Below are 26,047 nucleotides of genomic sequence, written 5' to 3'. Positions count from 1 at the left end.
TTGAGAATCCATTTTTAAGGGATTTAATAAAATATACCCAGGCTGCCTTCCAGTGCAGGAGCTATTATTCCCCTGGGAGGGAGGAGTGACTGGCTGGGGCATTAATGGTTCTTCCTGAGATTCCCGGCATCAGAGCTTGCTCCCATTTGCACTTTTCCAACCCAAAGTGAAATAATTTTTTATGAGAAACCCGCGCTTGGTTCCTGGCTCTTCTGAGGCATGTGTGTGTGTTCTATATTTTATTTATTTGTATTCAGTCAGCTCCATAATTCTTGTTGTTTTAGTGTGTGTCCAGGCCATGGGTGCTGTGTTTTTGTGGATACAAGGGAAGTTTCCATATCTAGCAAACTCCATTAATGGAAGAGGTAATAGCTGTTGTGTGAATTAAATGAATTGTTCCATTCTTGCCCAAGATTTCATAAATAATTCCCATCTTTCCATCAAAATCACAGATTTTTGTTGTGGTGGTGGAACAAGAAAGCTGAACCTTGGTCCAAGGGAGACTTGCCTGGAGGGGCTGGGGAGCCCACAAAAAGAAAAGATATTTCCTTAAAAATTTGGATAAAGGTTTTCTCCTGCCATCTTTGCAGTTCTGAATATAAATGTTGCTTCTTTCAAATATGAGGGAAATACAGTGGGATTTAGGAATTTTTGTGAGGAAGAACCTTTCCTAGGGGTGTGTTGGGAGAAATCCCATGGAGAGGAGAAAATCAGGGGTGAGTGAGTGACCTTGGGAGGCAAAGGCTGGGTGGTTCCATGTAAAAGTGAGATTGAGCTCTGCCCAAGAGTTCTGTCCCTGGGCACGGCTGGCAGTGCCAGGAGCCCAGCCCAGGACAGCAGTGAGATCTGGCAGTGAATGGGGTTCCCTCCCTGGCACCCCCAGGGGATGCACTGAGAGCTGTGCTGGGTTTGATTCTCTGCTTTCCCAGCTGTGGGATCTCAGCACCTCAGGACTGAGGTGTCACCGAGAGCACCCTTGGGGGGCTCGGGAGTCCTGGAATGTTCCAGAAGTGTCTGGTGGCTGGACTTTGATCCTACACAGGAGACGACACCTGTATGAGGACAGGAGGGTTTCACCGGGGTGAATGGTGAAGGGATTGGTTAATTAGAGAGTGAAACACAGGGTTTAGGATTTCTGTACAGGGGGGTTTAGAGAAGTAAGATGGAGGAATTGGGGTGTGTCCTGTCCTTCTTCTTCTTCTTCTTCTCCTCCATCTTCTGTGGTGATGGTGGCACTTTGGGATTGGTCATTACTAAAAGTGCACTGGGCAATAAGGGTGAAAGGTATTGGGGAAAAATGATAAATATTGTACACGTAACAATGGGTATAAAGATAGGTGACTGTCCGGAGGGCAGCACAGTGTGCTCATGGCTGGCTGCTGAGCAGAGCTCTGTCGGGCTGAAAGAAAATCTTTTAGATAAACAATTAATAAACACCGAGACCGAAAGAAGAACTGAAGCCTCTTCTCGTCCTTTGATACGCGGCTGCCCCAAGGCCACCCCGGGCCTTTCCAGGCCATCCAAACAGCCCAAAACCGGACACCCAGAATTTTCTCCACAGCACATCCAGGAACTGAGGCTGGCCTGGCAGGATGGACACTCATTGCTCACTCACAGGGTACAGCCTTTGTAGAAAAGGAGATTACAGGCAGGTTCTGCCAGGAAATGGCAGCTGGCAGGGAAGGGACAGACAGCAGGACAGCCACATTTAGCAGAGATGATTTATTCTGCAGCTACAGCTGCTCCTACTGCTCATCACTTACTCTCTCTGTGCTTGCTTGCTAATGGTGTCACATCAGTAGTAAAGCAAGAGTAATTCCCTGAGCAGAGGCTGGGACAAACCAGGGGAAATGTGAAATAACAGCATTTGTCCCCTCTTGTGAGGAACCCATCCAAATTCTTCATGCCAGAGAATGAGTTCAGATCTTTCATGCCGAGGGCATGAAAAATGCAAAGGGCCTTGTCACCACTTTCCTATAACGTGACAACAATTAATTGTCATTAGTTCTGCTTCACTGTAGCACTGAAACTGTGCATTGGACAGGGGACAGATTATTTTTGTAACAATCACCCATTGAGGATGCTGGGATCCTGGCTGGGCTGCACTGAGGGGATGGAGCAGGGCAAGTGCAGCTTCCAGGGGGGAGTTTGTGCAGCCTGGAGCAAAATGTGGAAAAGTCTCCAGGAGGGGAGTGCAGACACAGAGCACAGCCCTTCCTGCAGGACCTGAGGGTTCAAATCTCATCTGGGAGCTGCTCAGAGTCAGGAACACACTGAAAATACTGAGCAGCAGAAGGGTGAAATAAAGGATTGAGTTCTAAATAAAGGATTGGGTTCTAAATAAAGGATTGAATCCAAAATAAAGGATTGAATCCAAACTAAAGGATTGAATTCTAACCTAAAGGATTGCATTCTGCCCACTGACCCAGAGCTCCTTGGGTGTGTTCCTTGCCTTGCCCCTCTCTCCAGGGCAGCTCTGTGCAGCTCAAGGAGGGATTTTTTGGCTCCATGACTTGATAAAATTCAATGTAGAAGTTGATGCATTTGCTAAATCACCCCCACCCAGCTGACTGCAGGTTCTGTGCTAATTTTAAACTCTGCTTTCTGTAATGCAGCATTTTCAGAATTTGCATTAAAAGCAGCACAAGTTTATTTGAACATGTTCTGGCTTGGAGTGAAATGTGCACATTCAGAGTTTGGGAGGTGTAACAAAGCTGAGGGGCTGTCCCAGAACCTGAGGAGGCTGATAAATCCTGCATCATTCTATTCTATTCTATTCTATTCTATTCTATTCTATTCTATTCTATTCTATTCTATTCTATTCTATTCTATTCTATTCTATTCTATTCTATTCTATTCTATTCTATTCTATTCTATTCTATTCTATTCTTGATAATCCTACATCATCTATTCTCCCCCCACAACTTCTCTATGTAAATTTTCAAATATTGAAAAGTTCTGGAAGTTTAAGATATAAAGGCTTGTTTCAAATTAATTTGAAATTTATTTCTAATCTTACTTAGTAATCAAAAAACAGATATCTGCGATTTTTTTTTTTTGGATGACATTCATCTGCTTTGAGGAATAGCACAAGATGCTCTTTAGTGACCTGTCATAGATTTAGAGAGTTTTGCTTTGACAGCTCAAGAATCTGCATTATTTCTGATTAGCAAAATAAATGCTTCCCACTATTTCCCAATTGCTGCCCAGCTGAGGTTCTGTGCATGGTAGGAAAACTTGTATTTACAAATACAAAACTGAGCAATGGAATTCACTAAAGGAAATGCCTTTGTGTGCTTTGTTTGAGCAATTGATGGATTTTCCTGTTGGTTTTCAGATGCTGGACAAGTTAAAGGAGCGTTGGATGCACACAGGCCTGTGGAGGAACCTGGAGGACGTTAAAACTGTCATTGCAGAGCCCCAGGGAGGGGCCAAGAGTGACTTTGATGAGCTGCTGAAAATCTACTACGATGCAATCAAGTGCAAAGGAGAAAAAGGTACATTCTTCACCATTCCAAAGAGTCCATGCTGACTCCTCAAGTAAAATTCAGGGTTTAACATTTTGTTAGAGATACACATTGTTCTTGCTTAATTAATTACCCCTGTATTATAAAATCTAAAATTATTTTGCTGTTTGATGATCAGAATATTATTGATTGAAGTGGAGTTGATCTCATCCCTCTGGTGAGTCCCTGTTTTTAGAGGCACTCACCCATTCCAGCAGTGTATTATATTATATTGAATTTAGTTTTTGGTGCAAGTTTCTGTGCTCTTGCAGATGGGGCTCTGCTGATTGCTGTGTGCAGAGGGAAGGTCAGTGAGGGGCTGGATTTCTGCGATGAGAACGCCAGGGCCGTGGTGACCATCGGCATCCCCTTCCCCAACGTCAGGGACCTGCAGGTGGGGCCTGGGTCTAGGGCATCTTCCAAACACTGAACTTGCACAAAAACCAGATTTTTGTGTCATCTTCCAAACACCAAACATGCACAAAAAACCAGATTTCTACGTCATCTTCTAAACATTAAACGTGCACAAAAAATAGATTTCTACGTCATCTTCTAAACACTAAACTTGCACAAAAAACCAGATTTTTGTGTCATCTTCTGTGGTGGTTTGACCGCTCAAACCATGACATCTTCCAAACACTAAACTTGCACAAAACAGATTTCTACGTCATCTTCCAAACACTAAACATGCACAAAAACCCAGATTTTTGTGTCATCTTCCAAACACTAAACATGCACAAAACAGATTTTTATCTCATCTTTCAAACACTAAACTTGCACAAAAAACAGATTTTTGTGTCATCTTCCAAACACTAAACTTGCACAAAAAATAGATTTCTACGTCATCTTCTAAACACTAAATATGCACAAAAACAGATTTTTATGTCATCTTCCAAACACTAAACGTACACAAAATAGATTTTTGTGTCTTCCAAACACTAAATAATAGCCACAAAATAGATTTTTGTGTCATCTTCCAAACACTAAACTTGCACAAAAAATAGATTTCTGTGTCATCTTCTAAACACTAAACTTGCACAAAAAACCAGAATTTTGTGTCATCTTCCAAACACTAAACATGCACAAAAAATAGATTTCTACGTCATCTCCTAAACACTAAATAATAGCCACAAAATAGATTTTTATGTCATGTTCTAAACACTAAACTTGCACAAAAAATAGATTTCTATGTCATCTTCCAAACACTAAACTTGCACAAAAACCAGATTTTTGTGTCATCTTCCAATCACTAAACTTGCACAAAAAACCAGATTTTTGTGTCATCTTCCAAACACTAAACTTGCACAAACCAGATTTTTATCTCATCTTCCAAACACTAAATAATAGCCACAAAATAGATTTCTATGTCATCTTCCAAACACTAAATATGCACAAAAACCAGATTTTTGTGTCATCTTCCAAACACTAAACTTGCACAAAAAACCAGATTTTTGTGTCATCTTCCAAACACTAAACATGCACACGAAATAGATTTTTATGTCATCTTCAAAACACTAAATATGCACAAAACAGATTTTTGTGTCATCTTCCAAACACTAAACATGCACAAAAAATAGATTTCTGTGTCATGTTCCAAACATTTAATAGTCACAAAATAGATTTTTATCTCACCTTCCAAACACTAAATATGCACAAAAACCAGATTTTTGTGTCATCTTCCAAACACTAAACTTTCACAAAATAGATTTTTGTGGCATCTTCCAAACACTAAACATGCACAAAACAGATTTTTGTCATCTTCCAAACACTAAATAGCCACAAAATAGATTTTTATCTCATCTTCAAAACACTAAATATGCACAAAAAACAGATTTTTGTGTCATCTTCCAAACACTAAACATGCACAAAGCAGATTTCTACGTCATCTTCTAAACACTAAATAATAGCCACAAAATAGATTTTTATGTCATCTTCAAAACACTAAATATGCACAAAAAGAAATATTTTCATGTCATCTTCAAAACACTAAATAGCCACAAAATAGATTTTTGTCATCTTCAAAACACTAAATATTTAGTTTAGTAAAATAAAAAAAAAATTTAAAAATAGATTTTGTCATGTTCAAATCACTAAATATGCACCAAAAATAGATTTTTATGTCATCTTCAAAACACTAAACATGCACAAAATACCTTTTCTCTCTGTTTACCTTTGAACTTCTCTCCACCCCATTTGGATTCTTTGAGTGACCTTGCACAGGTAAGAGGTGGAGCACTGCTTGAAATAATGCAGGTTACTGCAGAAAATAAAAACTTTTAATACAGACTTTGAAATGGTGATTTAAATAATGCGGGTTATTGCAGAAAATAAAAACTTTTAATGCTGCTTTTTTAATACAGACTTTGAAATAGTGATTTAAATAAGGCAGGTTATTGCAGAAAATAAAAACTTTTAATGCTGCTTTTTTAATACAGACTTTTGAATAGTGATTTAAATAAGACAGGTTATTGCAGAAAACAGGTGGAAAGAGAAGGATTGTTTAATTATGTTATTATTTGACAGTATAACTGTGAATGCCTCGCTGCTTGCACTGTCTCACCTTTTAATCCCAGTGCCTCCTTCAGTGTAATTATTTCTCCCACTTCAGCACTGAATGGAATTGGAAATTTTTTTTCCAAGCTTGTGCTGCTTTATTAACTTGCAGTTCTGAACATGAGTTTATGACACAACATAAACTCTTCCTGGATACTGAGGACAGCACTGTTTGGAATATTCAAGCTTCATGTAACTTTAGGCAAAAACTTGTAAGCCCCTTGTAAAAATAGCATTTGGAAGTGGCTGCAGTTAAATAAATCTGAAAGTATTTGTGTTTTTCAGGAGGTGGTGAAAGCAGCATCCTGTAATTGCCCACCTCAACACTTCCTTCCTTCTGCCTTGTCTGACAGGGATGATGTTCCATTAGAGCAGGCACTGCAGAGCTGTAAGGAAATCAAAGCCAATAAATATAGGAAAGTATTTTTCTAGGCTTTCTGCTTGCTGAAAAAAAGGTTTATTCTGGGTAACACAATTCTTTCTAGGGGTCTGTGCCACTGAGTGCTGCAGGCACTGTCACTGCCCTGTCCCGTGTGCTCCTCTTTGGGACTGCTCTGTGAGGCCAAGAAACAAAGTGAGAATAAATAAATACCAGGAGCAGCTGGATTCTGCTTCTCCCTAATGCCAAACCAAACAAGAAAATCATAGGTTTGCACTTGAAAGGCCAAACAGGCTCAGCTTTGGTTTGAGAGATGTGTTCTGAGCTTAAGTGAACAAGCAAAGGCCTCTTTGTTGTCTGCAGCCTGGCTGGGAAAAACCACATCCTGCAGGGCCAGGGAGGCCGAGGGCAGCTCCTCAGAGCAGGCAGAATTCCTTGGAGCTCCCACTCAGCCACAGCATTCCTTGTCCTGCTGCAGAATAATGCACTGCAGTGTGAGAATTCCCATTACAGAGTGCTCAGTCTGCCTCTGCCGTTGGAAATTCTGGTTTAGGGGCATGTGCTGACAAGGTATTTAGGAAATCCTTTGTTGTATGGCTGGAACTTTGTAATTAATGCCAAATGATTTCCTGAAAATCAATGGGTTCGGGTTCTAAATGATACCAAATTAGGTTGAATAAAATGTGTTATGGGTGAATTATCTTCACAGTGGATTATGGTTTGATTTTACCTTGAGGTCAACCAAATATTTCAAATAACAGGATCACAGCACTACAGCCCATTTCTGATAACTATATTTTAAAAACCAGTGTTCTGTTGAACTATTTTTTTAAATGAGACTGAAGAAAACCTGTAAATTTTTCAGTAGGGCTGGAAACAGTGGCTGCCAAATTGCAAGCAGCTCAAGGCCTGAGTGTGTGTTTAGAGATGGGAATGCCCAAAGCTCTGCAGTGATCAATTGTGGATGAGAGCAGGGCAGGCACCAGGCTCAGCATGAGATCTGCAGGGCAGAGCTGCTTCAGGATGCTGGAGGAAATGGCTTTTATTTGAAATGGCTTTATATTGAACAGGGGTTTGTTTTGCTGAAGCTTTAGGGTTATCAGATCCACAACAATTCTGGATTAATGCTCATTTTTTTATCGGCTGAATTGCAAGAAGGATAAAGTGAAGGAAGTCACTTTGAAGAGGTGGCTACTAGTGTTTTTGTGAAATATAAAGGAAATTTGGGAGATTAAACATCTTTTTCAGCTCAGGAAAGGAATGGGAATTCCCAAATGCAACAGGTAAATTTAGAGAATAGTTGCACTCATTTGGTTGGTGTTTGTTTGGATTTTGTGGGTGAAGCAGAAAACTGGGCAAAGCCTGGAACTTCTGGGGAGGCCCTTGAGTTTCCAGCAGCCATAAAATTCAAACACAGTGGCACAGGCCAGAAAATGGAGAATCTGTGGCTCTCCCACAGCAATGGGTGCCCAGCAGAGGTATCAGAGGAGGAAACTGATAAGGTGATTGATAATGGCATTCCTTTAAAAACAGGAAATGCAAGTGATGAACAATTCCCTTGGAATAGCCATGAATTCCATGCTCCTGGGATTGGCTTAAATCACTAAAAAGTGCTGGGCTTCTACATGAACAAACACTTGAATGTCTGCATTTTGGGGTAATAAAAGTCCTCTTAAGCCTCAATTCCATAACCCCTCAGTCCTTGCAGAGCTTTTTCTTGGTGAGTGATCCCTTTAATGCACAGGCTGCAGGCTTTGTGGGGCTGCACCCCTGGAGAGCAATAATTCCTCTTGGCACTTTGATGTTGGCTCATCTCCACTAATATGACTTGTCTGTGATCAACCTGCTTTCTAAATATGTTTTATGATTTGTAACTTGATTGAGCTGTAATATTAAGGAACATAAATAATGTGACAGCAGGAGATGGATAATCCCACAGATGTGTTATCTGATGCTAACATACTGTTAATTAACTTCTCTTAGATATTTTGAAGTGCAGCATTTTGGGTCCAGACATCAATCTTGGGCAAGAGACTCATTGTCAAGTGTGATGAATAATATCCAATTTTAGTTTTTCCATATGTTTGTGCTGAGTATATACCACAAATCCTGGTATTAAATGGCAAACACTGGAATTCCCTAAGTAACTGTGTGCTTTTATAAGTTACAGTAATTTCTGTGGAGGCTTTAAAGATAATAATTTAGTTTCTCTTCAACATTTTTAGGCATATTCTATCTTAGGTTCACTGCTTTTGACAAAGAGAAGAGTGTAAAACACTTTGTCAGGGCTGGGGAGAAAGAAATGATTCAGGCTCAGACCTGATTATAAACAAAACTGATTGAGGAAAGAGGCCAAGCCCTAATTCTGTGTTATTGCAAGGGGTTTCATATTGCTGAAGAATCAGGTTGCTAAAACAAAATAATATAAAAGAAAATGTTCAAGGATTGCTCAAAGCTCTGGTGCTCTCAATGGTAGAGTTTGGCTCCAGTGAGGCAGGAAAATTTATTTCAGAGCCAAAAATGACTTCTTTGGCTGTGACCAGGATTTCCTCTGCCTACCTCTGGGACCTGAAAGTGGAGGTAGGAAAATCTGATTTTGGAGCCAAGTGTGACTTGTTTAGCTCAAGTCATAATTTACTGTTCTTCCCTTGGGGAGCTGCAAAGAAAGAGAAATGTTGGGAATGGGCAGCTCTGGAGTGCAGAGTGCCCTGCCCAGGGAGCTTTGCTGCACTCCCACCTCTCCTGCTGCAGGAGGGGGAACTCAGCATGGAACAGGCAGCAGGACTTGACCAAAACACGGCACAAAATGCAGAAAATCAAATTCTTTCACATCAGCAGAGGCCAATTATTGAAGTTTTCTATATATTGAAGTTGGAGGGGAGATGACCCACTTTGCATTGGTCAGCATTGACTCTACTTTTATTGATCAATCAATCACTTTTTATAACAGTGTTAATTCACTTCATGCATATTGCAAAATCTGAGCTCACAATAGGTCAGAGATAACATACTAACTCTACTTTATGTTTCTAATACTAAGATTTGGGTTCTCAAAATTATTCTTGCTTTCCCAAAACAGCCAAAGATAGAACATCCACTTTTTATGAGAAAGCTGCCTGAGAACTCTGATGTTTGTCACTTTTACCTGTAATTAAAAATAACTTGAGAACTTCTGCTGTTCACAGAAACAGGCTGTGAGAATCTGCTCCTCACAGCTGCCTTCTAGGCCATCCCTGAAAAAATCTCCAACAGCCAATGAACTCCCTGGGGCTGGGAGCTGGGGCACTGCTGGAGTTTTCCTTGGATGGGAATTCTTTCCCCAGGCTGCCATGGAGGGGATTGCTCCTTTATCCTTACACCAAGGAAATCATCAATTACAATTTTCTGGCCTTTATGGAACTTAATGATACAAAAATTGTGCAGCTCCTTGGCTGAAGTTTCCACTTCTATCTCAAATGGAGATATTTCTCAACAAATGGAGAATAATTTTCCTGATAAATTAAAAGCAGAAAATAAAAGCAGAAGCAGAGACAAATATTTCCTGAGCTTTAAAGCAAATGAGGATCCTCAGGACTTTTCCAATGCACTAATTGTTCACACTCTCAGTGGGCTCAGGACATTGTTTCAGAATAATGATGTGTCTCAATATTGAGTTTCTAGTTCTTGTAGCAGTTTTTAAGCCTGTATGTTTTGTGTCCCTTGAAAGGAGAAATAATCTTGTGCTATGTAAGTGATTGCTGGAAAAATTAAATTCTTATTTACCATATTCTAGGAAAAGCAAGATTTCTAAGAAAATTATTGTTATTTTAACGTTTAATTTAAATTATTATTGTGCTTAGTCAGAGTTGGGAAACATTCCTTGCACTGTATTTTTGTACCATTTTTTCTATCTCAGTAACTCTCTACTTTTGATTATATCCCCATTCACACTGCACTGTTCAATCCCAAAATATTTCCATGTTCCCTGTGAGACAGAGCAGCTCTGAGGTCTGGAATGATTCCTTTTTTATTCAGTGTTATCCAAGGAAGGCATTTTGGTAAGTGCACACAGAAATGTTCAGGCAGAAAAGGTCACCTGGGCAATTTCTGTGTGCCAGCACCCTGATGATAATTGAGCAGTACAAATATTGATCTTGTCTCATTGGCAGTTTGGGGGCTTTTATGAGGAAATGCAGTATTTATATGTGAAAATAAAACTGTTATATTCGTGTCTAGTGACCTTATTTAGTTCTATGCACTCGTTAGAATGACCTAAATAAATTACTGTAATTGACAGAATCTAGTTTGGTGAAATTCAGCTAATAAAAATTTGCTTATTCCATATAATTTATGTATTAACACTGCACTTGGAATGCGTGGAGCATTCAAAGATAAAATCCTGCCATAACATCTTTTTCCTGTGGGCTCAGAAATGGGAATTTTGTGTTTAGACATGGCTGGGGGGGGTGGGGAGTTTGAAGCTTGTTCTGTGACCCAGCCAGGCCTTTCCTTGTGCATTATTTGTGTTAAACCCCAGCCCGTTCTGCTGTTGAAGTGAGTGAAATGCTGCTTCTATTGAAGAATTTTCAGATGTAAAAGAAAAGAAATGGCTTTTAATGTTTTAACTTTCCTGCACTCACAAACTTTTATGGTTCCTTGGCATTCGTCAGGAGGAAAGTAGATGGCAAGTGTTCCTGCAAAATTCTAATTATTGCTATTTCAGGTGGGAGAGAGACTCTCAGTGGACACAGGAGATTTTTAGGACGGGAGATTTGCTTAAAAACCATTTTTATGTCTTTTTTGGGATGGAGAGGGGAGTGACCACCTGGCATTTTCTCTGCTTGTTTGTGTTTCAGACATGGGGAATTAGTAGATGTTAAACATGAATGTAACTTTAAAAATTTTTTTGGATGATGTGAGCAATGTCTTTGCTTCCATTACTATTTTTCCTCTCATAAAACCAGAGAAACAAGTTAGTGGAATGGCAGAAAATGTTTTTATGCATTTGCTGGTTTTTCTTTCCATGGAGGGAGGGAAGGGCAGGAGCTGGTGCAGGTGTGGCTGTGCCTCCTCCCCTGGCCATGCAGGGACACAGCCCCAGCTCTGCTGCCTTTTCCTGCTCTTTTCTCTTCCTTTGCCTACCAGAGCGAGCAGGAGGCACCTGGGGATGTTTGTGATGTCCTGTCAAAGAAAGCCTGGAAACTGTCACTTGTATTTGTTCTTAAAAAGCAAAGTTTGCATTTGGTTCAGTGAAGTAATGCATTAAAAATAACCCTCAGAACTTCGCCAGGTGAAGTAAAACCAAACACAGATCATGTTGCTGGGTTAAATTACACAAAATAAACAAATGGGCTTAGCCCATTCAGCCTTCATGTCGTGGTACTGGCACTGATAAATCAGTTTACAGTATCCTGATTGATTTTTCTCTAGAAATAATTATTCCATAATAGATTGGTATTTGTACACCTTGCTTTAAATACTGTTTGTGTATTGTGAATAAACCTGGTTCAGCCTGGTGTGTTGCTCCAAGGCTGCAGGTTCTGTGTGAATTTGCAGGTTATTTTGGGGGTCAAAACCAAGCTGTAGCTTTTGAGTCCTCAGCTTTGTGCTGTGAACTAACTCATATAATCCATGGTCACCACTGTATAAATCCATTTATATCCTGAATAAGCCTGAGTTCCTTCATAGGAAGGAATATCACCACAGGTAACTTATTTTAAAATCTAATGTAGCAAATGTCATTTAATGTTGTTGTAAATGGATAAATCATTTTACACTATCCTGATTTTTCTCTAGAAATAATTAGTCCATAATTAGTCCACCATAGATTGGTATTTGTACACCTTGCTTTAAACACTGTTTGTGTATTGTGAGTGAACCTGGTTCAGCCTGGTGTGTTGCTCCAAGGCTGCAGGTTCTGTGTGTGGATTTTTGGGGTCAAAACCAAGCTGTAGTTTTGGGGGTCCAAGGTTATTTTGGGGGTCAAAAACAAGGTTATTTTGGGGGGTCAAAACCAAGCTGTAGTTTTGGGGGTCCAAGGTTATTTTGGAGGGTCAAAACCAAGCTGTAGTTTTTGAGTTCCTCTTCTCAGCTTTGTGCTGTGAACTAACTCATATAATCCGTGATCACCACTGTATAAATCCATTTATATCCTGAATAAGTCTGAATTTCCTCATGTGAAGGAATATCACCACAGGTAACTTAAAATCTAATGTAGCAAATGTCATTTAATGTTGTTGTAAATGGATAAATCATTTTACAGTATCCTGATTGATTTTTCTCTAGAAATAATTAGTCCATAATTAGTCCGTAATAGATTGATATTTGTACACCTTGCTTTAAATACTGTTTGTGTATTGTGAGTGAACCTGGTTCAGCCTGGTGTGTTGCTCCAAGGCTGCAGGTTCTGGGTGTGGATTTTTGGGGTCAAAACCAAGCTGTAGTTTTGGGGGTCCAAGGTTATTTTTGGGGTCAAAACCAAGCTGTAGCTTTTGAGTTCTCAGCTTTGTGCTGTGAACTAACTCATATAATCCATGGTCACCACAGTATAAATCCATTTATATCCTGAATAAGTCTGAATTTCCTCATGTGAAGGAATATCACCACAGGTAACTTAAAATCTAATGTCGCAAATGTCATTTAATATTGTCGTCAGTGGAGAAAAACCTCCGTCGCTAATTCTGTTTGAAAAATCCACTTGAGCTGTAGCACGAACTGCCTCCAAGTATCTTTCCAGTCCTGAAAAGAACCAGAATTGTTGATGGCATTTCTGTTTTTGGCTGCTGTGTCCCAGCTGCGGCGGCAGAGTGAGGGCTGTGGGGTAACTGAGCCGTGCAGCAGGAGGGGGTGAGGTGGAGCTGGCACTGAGCTGTGCCCGTGGCCTCCCACGCAGATCAGAGCTCATCTGGGTGACAGCTACAGCATGGCACAGCTTGCCAGGGGCCTCGTGCAGCTCTTTGTCTGCAAATCCTGCCCCAGAGCTGGCAGGATGTTTTTAAGGATGAACAGGTAAAAGGAAAAGGCTGTCTTTTGACATTTTAACTAATCCCTTCTAGCCTGTGCTTTCCTGCACGTTGTGGAGATTTGCTAGCAGGAGGCACTGCCTTTTTCACATATGTAACATGTCAGCTTGAATCTGGCCTGGAATTGATGGGGGGGAATGCAGCAGGTCCACAATGAAATAGATTCTGATTGCATGGAAATGACAGGCCCTGGCCTTTTACCTGCACAGCCTCCCCTGTGAGGGTGAGGGAGGAGGTGAGGGTCTGACTCCATGTTTCAGAAGGCTGATTTGTTATTTTATGATATATATTACATTAAAACTACACTAAAAGAATAGAAGAAAGGATTTCATCAGAAGGCTGGCTAAGAATAGAAAAATAAAGAATGATAACAAAGGCTCTGTCTCAGACAGAGTCTGAGCCAGCTGGCTGTGATTGGCCATTAATTAGAAACAACCACATGAGCCAATCACAGATGCACCTGTTGCATTCCACAGCAGCAGATAATCAATGTTTACATTTTGGTCCTGAGGCCTCCCAGCTTCTCAGGAGGAAAAATCCTAAGGAAAGGATTTTCCATAACATGTGTCTGAGCTCCCGTCTCTGCTGAGGCAGGAGCTCTGCAGGCACAAAACACAATGCTGCTTTTCTGGTAACTCTTCTAAAATTAATAGAAGGAAGTTTTAGAGATGTGTTACACCCTTAGAGCAATGGATTTGGGTTAAAACCCCCCAAGCCCATGGGGTTTTATATTAAAAATTGGGGTTTATATCATTTGAGCAATGAGATGTCATTGGTGATGTGCATACAAGCAGTAAGCTTGATAACACTGACATGTATTAGAAGAATATAGAAATATTGTATTTTATTTAGATGATCTGACTGGTTTGCATTTTACTGTTACTTCAGTGAGTTTATGCAGGTATTTAAAAATAATGTCATTTTTCACATAAGACACAGGAACACTTATCCCAACACTGCTTGCACAGGCTGCTGGCAAGGTGAGGGGCTGGTGAACCTCCACTGCTTCCAAATGGCCAAAATCTTACTGAAAACACAATTCTCCCAACAAATAAATTGGTATAAAACTGACCAGGACTAGAAGGCAGACGCAAAACACACACAGGAGAATATTGTCAATGGTTATGTTTTAAAGGCTTCAGTGAACTTTTCCATCATCATTCCTCATTTCCAGAGGTGAGCAGTACCCTTTTCCTTCTCCAGCTTGTATTTCAGTTTGTAGAAATGCACAGACAAAGCCAAGTTCCTTTTTAAGGAATGGTTTAATGTTCATAGACCATTCAGAAGAAATCATCTTCTGTTTGGAAAATTAAAAAGGAAACCTCACATGCCAGTCAGTAAATTCTGAGTGACTGGAACAAATATTAAATCTGTGAAATCAAACTGAATTTACTTTCTGGCTGTAAAGATTGAATTTGTAAATTTGACAGGCAATTTAAAGGGCATAAGTACATAAAATAAAATTTCTTATCCAAATGCAACTTGAAAGTTACCTGTCAGAAGAGGTTAGAAGTCTGCTGCTTTCTCTCCTGAAGCGTGTCCTTTCACTTGTCAGTTTAGAAAGGTTAATACTGCACAAAAGAGCAGCAGAAAAACCCTTTTTGGGGTAGTTTTATGCTTCTTTAAAAAAAATAATGATTCCGTTCCCCTGGTTGAATAATAATAATAATAATAATAATAATAATAATAATAATAATAATAATAATACCTTTGATGTAAATAATGTTCTAATGCAAATTGTTCCCGTTCAGACCAGGCTTTGTGTGTGGTTATCCTGACTGGGAAGGGATTTCTTGGGCAGGTTCTGAAGCATCAGGGCTGTGTTTGCAAAAGGAGAACATGTTTTCCCTGCCTGCTCTCCCCTGCTCTGCAGTGAAACATTTCCAGAGCTCAGGAGCTGATGCCAAGCTGGAATTTTGCTTGGTGCCCCTGAGTGCTGCTCCTTGGCAGAGCCCCTCTGTGCCCAGAGCTTTTTGCAGCTCCTGTTGAGGAGGAAAAGTTGGATTTGCTGAACCCTCCCTGGGTCTGGTCCCAGCTGGGGATGAGGGGTGGCTTTGGTGACAGAGGGACAGCTCCAGTGGGGAATTCCTTTAGGAAGGGCCAATAATAAATGGGCTTTGCAGTCTGTACCTGTCCCTGGTTTGGGGTTTTTCACCTGTCTGAGCAGTTCATCCTCCTCTCACTGGCACAGGGCTCTGGATGGGTGTGTGGGGCTCTGTCCGGTTTTCGGCTGTTTGGAGGGCCTGGAAAGGCCCGGGGTGGCCTTGGGGCAGCCGCGTATCAAAGGACGAGAAGAGGCTTCAGTTCTTCTTTCGGTCTCTGTGTTTATTAATTGTTTATCTAAAAGATTTTCTCTCGGCCCGACAGAGCTCTGCTCAGCAGCCAGCCATGAGCACACTGTGCTGCCCTCCGGACAGTCACCTATCTTTATACCCATTGTTACGTGTACAATATTTATCATTTTTCCCCAATACCTTTCACCCTTATTGCCCAGTGCACTTTTAGTAATGACCAATCCCAAAGTGCCACCATCACCACAGAAGATGGAGGAGAAGAAGAAGAAGAAGAAGGACAGGACACGCCCCAATTCCTCCATCTTACTTCTCTAAACCCCCCTGTACAGAAATCCTAAACCCTGTGTTTCACTCTCTAATTAACCAATCCCTTCACCATTCACCCCGGTGAAACCCTCCTGTCCTCATACAGGTGTCGTCTCCTGTGTAGGATCAAAGTGCAGCCACCAGACACTTCTGGAACATTCCAGGACTCCCGAGCCCCCCAGGGGTGCTCTCGGTGGCACCTCAGTGCTGAGGTGCTGAGATCCCACGGTGCTCATGTCAATACATTGAAATTATTGGAACAGATCACAGCTGAGGGCAAGTTCAGAAGCCAGAATTGGTTAGTGTACAAAATTTAGAGGTGAAACACTGAAGCACAGTTTAGATATTCTCTGATTTAATCACTGTTTGCTTGTTTTCCCCTTTTAGAATGTCTCCTTTTCAACAGCATTAATAAACCAAATATTTTATGGTTTCCTTCTTAGGTTGAATTAAAGAGGAAGTACAATGACCAGCACAAAAGTACAAGAGGCCTTTTATCAGGGAGTCAGTGGTATGAAATCCAAGCTTACAGAGCTCTCAACCAAGCCCTGGGAAGGTGAGATAAACATCACTAAAACTATAGAAATCTGTAGAATTTTTTTTAGGGAGATCTTAAAGGATTTATTCCCCACTTTTAGCACAAAAGGGTAAGGCCAAACCTCTCATATTGCAAATTTTGTCTCTTGAGCTGCTCTGTGCTGACAATTCTCTGCTTTCAGCCTGTTGTGCATTGTTATAATTCAGATTTTATTTTACATTCAGAACCCGCTTCAATTTCATTGAAGTTTGATTGCTCATAGTCAAGATATACAGGAAAATAAAAGCACAAGCAGAGACAAATATTTCCTGAGCTTTAAAGCAAATGAGATCCTCAGGACTTTTCCAATGCCCTAATTGTTCACACTCTCAGTGGGCTCAGGACATTGTTTGATATTTTGCCTACAAGTACTTTTGAAAGGGAGAAATAGCAGTGGGGTTTTTCAGACCTTTGCAAAAGGTCAATTCAATTATTGTGCTCACTCATCTCCTCCCAGATTTAGAAGAAGTGCTGTAGCTTCCATTTCCTAGATGGAAAAATTCCCCCAAATGTTATTAACAAGGTAGAATTAATTCATCCTCCTTCAGCAAAAATTTATCATATAAATAAAGATTAGAGCTGTCATCCATATCTGTTGTAGGTGCATCTGTCATGGCTACAGAGACACAGAAACATCAGCTGGAAAACTCTGATTTGAATGAGTCCTAATGCAAATGTGATGACATAAATGAAGGCTTAGAGAGAAAATTGAGAGAAATTGTAACATTAGGAAATCTCCTTGTGGATTCTTGTTGTTACAGGCCTGATTTCTTAAATTCCTCTTTGGAATCAAAGAGCATTAATTAAATAGGTAAAGAAAGCTCTCAATACCAGTAGTGAAATAAATCAGCTTGAACTTAAATCAAGTTTTAGTGACAGTAACTTATTGTTTAATTTATGATTTGGGTGGTCTGAAATGGAGAAAATAGGCTTCCATTCTGACATAAAGGTACAAATTCCTTATCAAACCACAAATCAAAGCCATTGCTAACCTGAGATGTGGGGGAGGATTTTGATAAAACCAGGATATTCCATAATGCAATATTTACACTGCCAGTTGAGAGTGGAAAATAAATTATGTGGTTTGATTGGCTGTTGAATATTTCTGTGGTTTATTTTGAATTTAGCTGTTTCCATGTACATTCAGCAGCTGAAGGAATATGAAGCTTCCACGACATCCATAACAATTTTTGGTGCATCCACTAGCCCAGCATTCCTGTATAACTTTGCATTTTCCAGCTGACTCAGAGCAATTCCTTTTTCCCAATTCCCACAGATTTTTGCTGTGTGCTCTCTAATGACATAAATCCTCTTTTCCCCCCTCACTTTTAGGTGTATAAGGCACAGGAATGACTGGGGGGCTCTTATTTTGGTTGACGACCGCTTCAGGAAGAACCCCAATAAATACATAACTGGTAAGAGGTAAAAATCTTCTGGGGAAACTCCTAATATAGAAAAATACTGAAAACTCTGAATTACAAAAATGTGGCTGTGCAAATACAGGTGATAGGAAGGGTCAGAATGTGCCCCAGCCATGGAACAGACACTGAACTGCTGAATATTCAATATACAACAAGGGATTGCTGTTTGTAGTTTTATACTGGGTAGAAATAAATGCAGGTGAAATAAAACAGATCCTGCACACAACCTTTAAAAAGCAAAAAGTAGAAAATAAACTGCTTAGGAATGTGTTTCCAGCTTTGTTCCTGCCCTTTTTGCTGGGCAGAGCTGAGCTCAGCAGCCCATGCTGGGCTTGGTCAGCAGGTGGAGCTCAGCTGCTGCAGTTGAGTCCAGCTCCTTCCTGGTGTACTAAAAATACACTGAAATTATTGAAGGAAGCACTGGAAATTCATGTAGGAGCACAAATAATCCATATGTTCAACGCTTGGTGAGATTTCTTTCACTAAAAAGTAAAACTTCACAGAAGAGTGAAATTCTCTGTTGTTGTGGGTTTGGGTTCTTTTGTTTTGTTTTTTTTTTTTTTTTTTTTTAATTGATACACAAAGAATATTTAAATGGGTTCAAAAACACTTTCTAAAATCGAGGCAGTCAGTTTTTTCTGACTCCTCTGTGCTCCAATATTACCTAAAAAGCTGTTATGCTTCAGACATCTGATATTTAATATTTTGATTATTTTGATAGGAGCAGGTTATTATAAAACCTGTGGTTGTATAACAGTTGTGATGCTTTGAGTTACTGTTACTTAATCTAACACAAAGTTGTAAAAAGCTTGATTATATTCAAATTTTTATCAGACCCTGTTAATATGATAATAAATAGCTGAACTCTGTGTAAGCCACTTTTAAATAATTCATGATAACAAGCAGAATGAACAGCCAGACAACAAAGAAATATAAAGATGTTTATGCAAGGCAACAGTTTGAGCCTAAAAAGAAGACTAGTGAAAAAGGGAAAGGCTTTTAGTAGAAAAAGAAGGATATTTTTAGTTTGCTTATCAGAATACTGCCATTGAATAAATCAAATTCCCAGCCCTGGAAAGGAGCAATTGTTGTAGCTTCATGAGTGAATTCTTGAAATCTCTGAGGCTACACAGAAATATTTGTGCTCTTAGGGTATCATTGTAACAGACCCCTGGCCAGGTAATAATTAGAGACTCCATGTATTATAGAAGGTTGATCAATAATTAGCAGAGACTCCATGTATTACAGAAGGTTGATCAATAATTAGCAGAGACTCCATGTATTACAGAAGGTTGATCAATAATTAGCAGAATCTCTATGTGTTATAGAAGGTTGATCAATAATTAGCAGAGACTCCATGTATTACAGAAGGTTGATCAATAATTAGCAGAGACTCCATGTATTACAGAAGGTTGAGCAATAACTCTTTATTAAGAAACCCATGGTTCTTTTCTAGACTGTTCGATACAGCTGGACCTCATTGGTCCTTCACTTCAAGCACATCCCACTGGCTAATTAACGAAGCACCCTTTGATGAACAAATCTCCATCCCACATTGCAGATGTGCTCAGCACCAGGTGTTAACAGCAGGTTCAGATCAGAATTGTTCCTCATGCTCTGAGCCTCTCCCAGCAGCGCTGTGAGAAACAAACACGGCCTGGGAATTGTGTTTGTCTGTGGCCAGAGAGCTGCTCCACTTTGGGGCTGGGAAATCCTGGACAGGTGCTGATATTGTGGAGCAAGGAGTTGATATTTTGGGGAGCAAGGAGTTGATATTTTGGGGTGTAAGGAGTTGATATTTTGGGGAGTAAGGTGTTGATATTTTGGAGTAAGGAGTTGATATTTTGGGGAGTAAGGAGCTGATATTTTGGGGTGTAAGGAGTTGATATTTTGGGGAGTAAGGAGTTGATATTTTGGTGTAAAGTGCTGTTATTTTGGAGCAAGGTGCTGATAGTTTGGAGCAAGGAGTTGATATTTCGGCATAAGGAGTTGATATTTTTGTGTAAGGAGCTGATATTTTGGTGTAAGGTGTTGGTACTTTGGAGTAAGGTGCTGATAGTTTGGAGTGAGGAGTTGTTATTTTGGAGTAAGGTGCTGATATTTCGGATATGTTGTTATTTATTTCAGATATGTTGTTATTTGGAGTAAGGTGCTGGTATTTCGGATATGTTGTTATTTATTTCAGATATGTTGTTATTTGGAGTAAGGTGCTGGTATTTCGGATATGTTGTTATTTTGTAGTAAGGTGCTGATATTTCGGATATGTTGTTATTTTGGAGCAAGGTGCCGATAGCTTGGAGCAAGGAGTTGATATTTTGGTGTAAGGAGTTGATATTTCGGGGAGTAAGGTGCTGATAGTTTGGTGTAAAGTGCTGATATTTCGGATATGCTGTTATTTTGTAGTAAGGTGCTGATATTTCGGATATGCTGTTATTTTGGAGTAAGGTGCTGATATTTCAGATATGTTGTTATTTATTTCGGATATGCTGTTATTTTGGAGTAAGGTGCTGATATTTTGGATATGTTGTTATTTTGGAGTAAGGTGCTGATATTTCAGATATGTTGTTATTTTGGAGCAAGGTGCTGATAGCTTTGAGCAAGGAGTTGATATTTTGGGGAGTAAGGAGTTGATATTTTGGGGTGTAAGGCGTTGATATTTTGGTGTAAGGAGTTGATATTTTGGGGAGTAAGGTGGTGTTATTTTAGTGTAAAGTGCTGATATTTCGGATATGTTGTTATTTTGGAGTAAGGTGCTGATATTTCAGATATGTTGTTATTTATTTCGGATATGCTGTTATTTTGGTGTAAGGTGCCGATATTGTGGTGTAAGGTGCTGTGATTTTGGAGCAAGGTGCTGTTATTTTCAATTAGTTATTTTGTAGTAAGGTGCTGATATTTCGGATATGTTGTTATTTTGGTGTAAAGTGCTGTTATTTTGGATATGTTGTTATTTTGGAGCAAGGTGTTGTTATTTTGGAGCAAGGTGCTGATAGCTTGGAGCAAGGAGTTGATATTTTGGGGCGTAAGGAGTTGATATTTTGGGGCGTAAGGAGTTGATATTTTGGGGAGTAAGGAGTTGATATTTTGGGGAGTAAGGTGCTGTTATTTTGGTGTAAAGCGCTGCTATTTTGCACTGAGGAGCTGACTCTTTGCACTGCGGTGTTTGTGCCCCCAGGGCTGTCCAAGTGGATCCGGCAGCAGGTGCAGCACCACGGCTCCTTCAGCAGCGCCCTGCGCTCCCTGCGCGCCTTCGCCCTGCGCAACCAGAGCCCGGGGGAGCCCTGGGCACAGCCTGGCCCCGAGCCCCCTGCCCAGCCCTGCCACCCCTCCCCGGGCTCCCCACAGCACAACAGCTCTGCTCTGTGCCCTGCTGTTCCTGCCACAAGCCACAGTTTGGACCCAGAAGTTCATTGCACTACAACCATCGGCTCAGTTCATCCCGCAGCCTGGGATCAGCCCAGTGACAGCATGGCAGCAGTCAAACCAAGTATGTTCATTCCCACTGGCAGTTTCAAATGGGGACTTGAAGCTTTTCTGCAGGTTTTTTAAAATTACAGAAGTGCTATAGTGGAAAATGATAATTATTCGCAAATGTGGAGGAGCTGTGCTCAACAGACTGAAATTAATTCTTGTTCCATCTGGTTGTCTTAAAAGAGTAATCTTTGATAAGTTTATAGTACAATCAAAAATGGTTTCATTTTAATTTCTTTTTCCATTGAGCACTGTGAAGATAATTTAAAATATATTTGAAACACAGCAAGATTGGCATTAGTGCAAGTTGAGCCCTGGTTCAAGCTACATCTGTTGTTTGGGCATTGCTGTGAGACACCTTCCCTGTGATCTCCTCTGGTTCCAGCTTCACAAGTACAATCCATCCCTAAATTTAAGGAAAAGTTCTGATTTCATTTCAATCAAGAAAAAGCCCAATAATAAAGATTATAAATTTCAATCCATTCATACTCTACCTTTATGTGCCTGTTAATCTATTTATTTAATTAAGACAATTCATGTACAAGTATAGTTATAACATCTGGGCTTTTGTTTGTATTATTGTTTTTAATGAATGTTGTAAAATCACTGTAAACCTTCTGAAACAGTGGTAATTCTGATGTGCTAAACATGCTGTAAATCAGATGCAATTAATTGATGTTTTGTGATTTGTGACAGGTGAGCAGAAAGTTGATGTAGAGAGCCATTCCCACCATGTCAAACAGAAAAGGACACCCATGGACTGCACCCCCAAAATGGCAGCAATCAAAGCAGAGAGAGAAGAAGTGAATGGTTGGAGCAGTGCTGATGGTGTGGAGCAGAAATGCTGCCCTGAGCCTCTGACTTCCACTCCTGCAGCCCAGAACTGCAGGGCCACAGGCAGCAGCAGCCAGGAGCATGGGGACGGGCCCAGGGACCCTGCTGACCATCCCAATCAGTGCCAATCAGCGTTAATTGCAGAGCACACACCAAGTGCAGCAGAATCATGTTTGGAAACAAGCCGTGTTTCAGTTCAGAGCCCTCAGGCCCCCGGTGCTGGAGGCCAGCCTGGAGCTGAGCCCTGCAGGGAGCTCCCTCCAGCAGCAGGGAGAGCTGAGCCTTCAGCATTAGATGGGGATGAGGATGAGGATGAGAGCATTTACTACACCCCAGAACTGTATGATGATGCAGAGCCAGAGGAGCAGAGAACTGAGCCCCCAGAGCCAGCCTGTCCCAGCCCTGGGAACTGGGGGGAATGTGGGAACCCCAGAGTCCCTGCTCTGGTTGCCAGCAGCCCCTCAGGAACCCTGGATGGAGCTGGGGCTGGCAGGAGCCCCCCTGGCAGCATGGAGGCTGTGAGGGGCAGGGCCAGCACAGCTGGAGCACAGCAGGGAGCAGCCCAGGACACCCCAAAAAGGAAAATCTGCCTCTCCAGATCCAGAAATAAAGGTGTGTCCCCCTCTCTGCTGGGCACTGGTGGCACCCGGTGACAGCTCCTGTGGGGATTGGGCTGAGCAGCCCTCAGAGCACACGGGGCAGCTGCACCTCCCATGCAACAAAACTCCCCCTCAGGCTCCATTCCTCATTTTATCTTTAGGGTTTTTTCTGGGGGAGGTTTGCCATGTGCAGTTTTCTAGAGATGGGATGAAGATTCCTCCTGTGGGGATTGGGCTGAGCAGCCCTCAGAGCACACGGGGCAGCTGCACCTTCCATGCAACAAAACTTCCCCTCACGCTCCATTCCTCATTTTATCTTGGGGGTTTTCTCTGGGGGAGGTTTGCCATGTGCAGTTTTCTGGAGATGGGATGAAGATTCCTCCTGTGGGGATTGGGCTGAGCAGCCCTCAGAGCACACGGGGCAGCTGCACCTCCCATGCAACAAAACTTCCCCTCAGGCTCCATTCCTCATTTTATCTTTAGGGTTTTCACTGGGGGAAGTTTGCCATGTGCAGTTTTCTGGAGATGGGATGAAGATTCCTCATCCTGATTTCATGGCTGGAGAACATCATGTCTGGAAATTCTGAATAGAAACCCACGTAGGATCTGACCTGGAATTATTGGTTTATCCATGACAGATTTAATTAACCCTCCATTAAATACAGTCCAATAATTGGGGTTTTCCTGAGAAAGCCAGACACCCATATAACCAAATTAGGTTTTCTGCATTTGTTAGATTGGGGTTTTTTAGTAAAACATGAAGAACAGCATCTTTGCAGATCAGGTCATTGACAGATTGAGCCTAAATACCAAAACAGGTTTATTTTCCAGTTCTTTGATTCCTTCCAATTTCTTACATCAAAATGCCCAGCAGGAGCTGTGCACATTTTGATATTTGATGAAGATGAGAAGCTTCTTGAGAGAAAAATTTGAGATTTCTTTAAGTTTTCCTTTTGTGAGAGGATCTCATTTCTGTTGCTTGGATTCTGTGTTTATTCATGTCACAACCTGTTCTCATTTGTATGTCCTACAAGCACTTTTTACATGTAACATATAAAATGTAAATTGTACACAAAGGTCTTTGAATCTTGCCCACTCTATTATTATTTTTTTATTTTTATTTTTATGTTTCTTTCATTTTCTGCAATGAAAAGAGCCAGGATTTTTCTGTAATAAAACATAATGACTTTTTAAGAAAATATTCTTCATTGCCATCCTACATTGATATGAAGATGCAGGATTTTTGCCATCTAAAGATTGGTTCATAAGTGTTGATATTTTGCTTGAGAGTAGAAATGAAATTATTAACTGGTCCTTTTCCATAGAAGTTCATCTAAATAACATTTTGAGTCCATCCCTGCAGAACTGTGAATATGCTCAGATCAATGGGATTTAAATTGTGTCCTTTCTTTGTAAAATAAATTCATCTTTATGAAATTGGACAGTTTGCAAGAATGGGAAGAGCACTAGAATTTCTTCAACTGGCAGTATTTGCCATAAGGCTTTTGGTTCCATTTTTGTAATATTGATGACCAAGTTTCCTTGGATTTCAGTCCTGGATTTCACAGGTTTGGTTTAGTTAATAGGGCAGAAATTCCAGTATTGAAAACCCCTGATACATCTAAAGAGAAATATTCTTAATTTCTGTTGAAACAATGCTGAAGTTCATGTTGGTATCACTGAAAACCCCTGACACATCTAAAGAGAAATATTCCTAATTTCTATTGAAACAATGCTGAAGTTCCTGTTGGTACCAGTATTGGAAACCTCTGACTCATCTAAAGAGAAATATTCTTAATTTCTATTCAAATAATGCTGAAGTTCCTGTTGGTATCAGTATTGGATTGGAAATCTCTGACACATCTAAAGAGAAATATTCCTAATTTCTATTGAAACAATGCTGAAGTTCCTGTTGGTACCAGTATTGAAAGCCTCTGACTCATCTAAAGAGAAATATTTTTCATTTCTATTGAAACAATGCTGAAGTTCATGTTGGTATCAGTATTGGATTGGAAACCTCTGACTCATCTAAATAGAAATATTCTTCATTTCTATTGAAATAATACTGAAGTTCCTGTTGGTATCAGTATTGGATTGGAAACCTCTGACACATTTAAATAGAAATATTCTTCATTTCTATTGAAATAATGCTGAAGTTCCTGTTGCTATCACTGAAAACCCCTGACACATCTAAAGAGAAATATTCTTAATTTCTATTGAAATAATGCTGAAGTTCCTGTTGGTATCAGTATTGGATTGGAAACCTCTGACCCATCCAAAGAGAAATATTCTTAATTTCTGTTGAAACAATGCTGAAGTTCATGTTGGTATCACTGAAAACCTCTGACACATCCAAAGAGAAATATTCTTAATTTCTATTGAAATAATGAAGTTCCTGTTGGTTCCTGGCCTCTGGAGCTGTCCCTGGGTTTGCTCCTCCCTTTTCCTAAAGCAAATCTCGTGCCCCAAACCCTGTTTGCATTTTGTGTGTCTGAACAGAAATCACTTAAGCTTGGTGACTTGGCTGCTCATCCAGGGGCCCACAGCCTCTTATTTGTCTTTCAGGAGATTTGTCTGTCTTTAAATCCATAACATTCAGAAAAAAAGAAGAAAATCCATCTCCTTTTCCTTATCTGGAGCAGATTGTTCCTTTCTTGAGCTTGTGGTGCCTCTTCCTTTGATCAGAAATCCTTCAAGGCAGGGCCTGCTCTGTGGCAAATCACACCCATTGCACTTTACACCAAATTAACCATTAGTTCTCAAATGCCTATTGAAACATCAGCACTTGTTACTGTGATTTCTGGAAAAAATTTGTCCTCTAAAAATTCAAATCAACAGGTGGATAAATCCCCTTTGGGTTTGGAAGGTAAGGGGTGGGGTGTTTCTTGTGGTGTAAATTCATCCTGAATTTGTCTTTCCATTTAATAATTGTGCTGTTTGATATGCTAGAGATAAAATATTTATGGTCATTCTCAGAATTAAATGCTGCCCAGCCTGCAGATAGAAGGGAATTCAATATACTGAATTCCCTAGAATTATTTATTTGGATTTATCACATCTATCAAGGCTAAAATATTGAAAATGCTTTTCCTACTTTGATATAACA

General features: G+C 40.4%; 2 protein-coding genes across 4 annotated transcripts in view; both read left to right on the top strand.

The window, feature by feature from the left end:
* BRIP1 (BRCA1 interacting DNA helicase 1) overlaps positions 1-24,142 on the top strand; it is a 60,343-nt gene extending 36,201 nt beyond the window's left edge. For 2 of the 3 annotated variants that reach the window (XM_074556926.1, XM_074556927.1), the window contains exons 15-20: positions 3,338-3,497; positions 3,779-3,900; positions 16,483-16,595; positions 17,949-18,031; positions 21,213-21,524; positions 22,205-24,142. In XM_074556926.1, the coding sequence (XP_074413027.1) occupies positions 3,338-3,497; positions 3,779-3,900; positions 16,483-16,595; positions 17,949-18,031; positions 21,213-21,524; positions 22,205-22,995 (1,581 nt within the window). In that variant the 3' untranslated portion in view covers positions 22,996-24,142. The remainder of the gene's footprint in view (positions 1-3,337; positions 3,498-3,778; positions 3,901-16,482; positions 16,596-17,948; positions 18,032-21,212; positions 21,525-22,204) is intronic. The other variant, XM_074556928.1, reaches the window with a different exon arrangement.
* A 696-nt stretch (positions 24,143-24,838) lies between these two features.
* LOC102062210 (uncharacterized) overlaps positions 24,839-26,047 on the top strand; it is a 53,874-nt gene continuing 52,665 nt past the window's right edge. Inside the window, exon 1 of the mRNA XM_074557307.1 lies at positions 24,839-24,856. Coding sequence (XP_074413408.1) covers positions 24,839-24,856 — 18 coding nt within the window. The remainder of the gene's footprint in view (positions 24,857-26,047) is intronic.

Source organism: Zonotrichia albicollis, chromosome 22 (genome assembly GCF_047830755.1).
Source record: "Zonotrichia albicollis isolate bZonAlb1 chromosome 22, bZonAlb1.hap1, whole genome shotgun sequence".
NCBI classification, from domain to species: Eukaryota; Metazoa; Chordata; class Aves; order Passeriformes; family Passerellidae; genus Zonotrichia; species Zonotrichia albicollis.
Note: the sequence above shows the minus strand (reverse complement) of the source record. Positions and strands in the feature narration are given on the sequence as shown.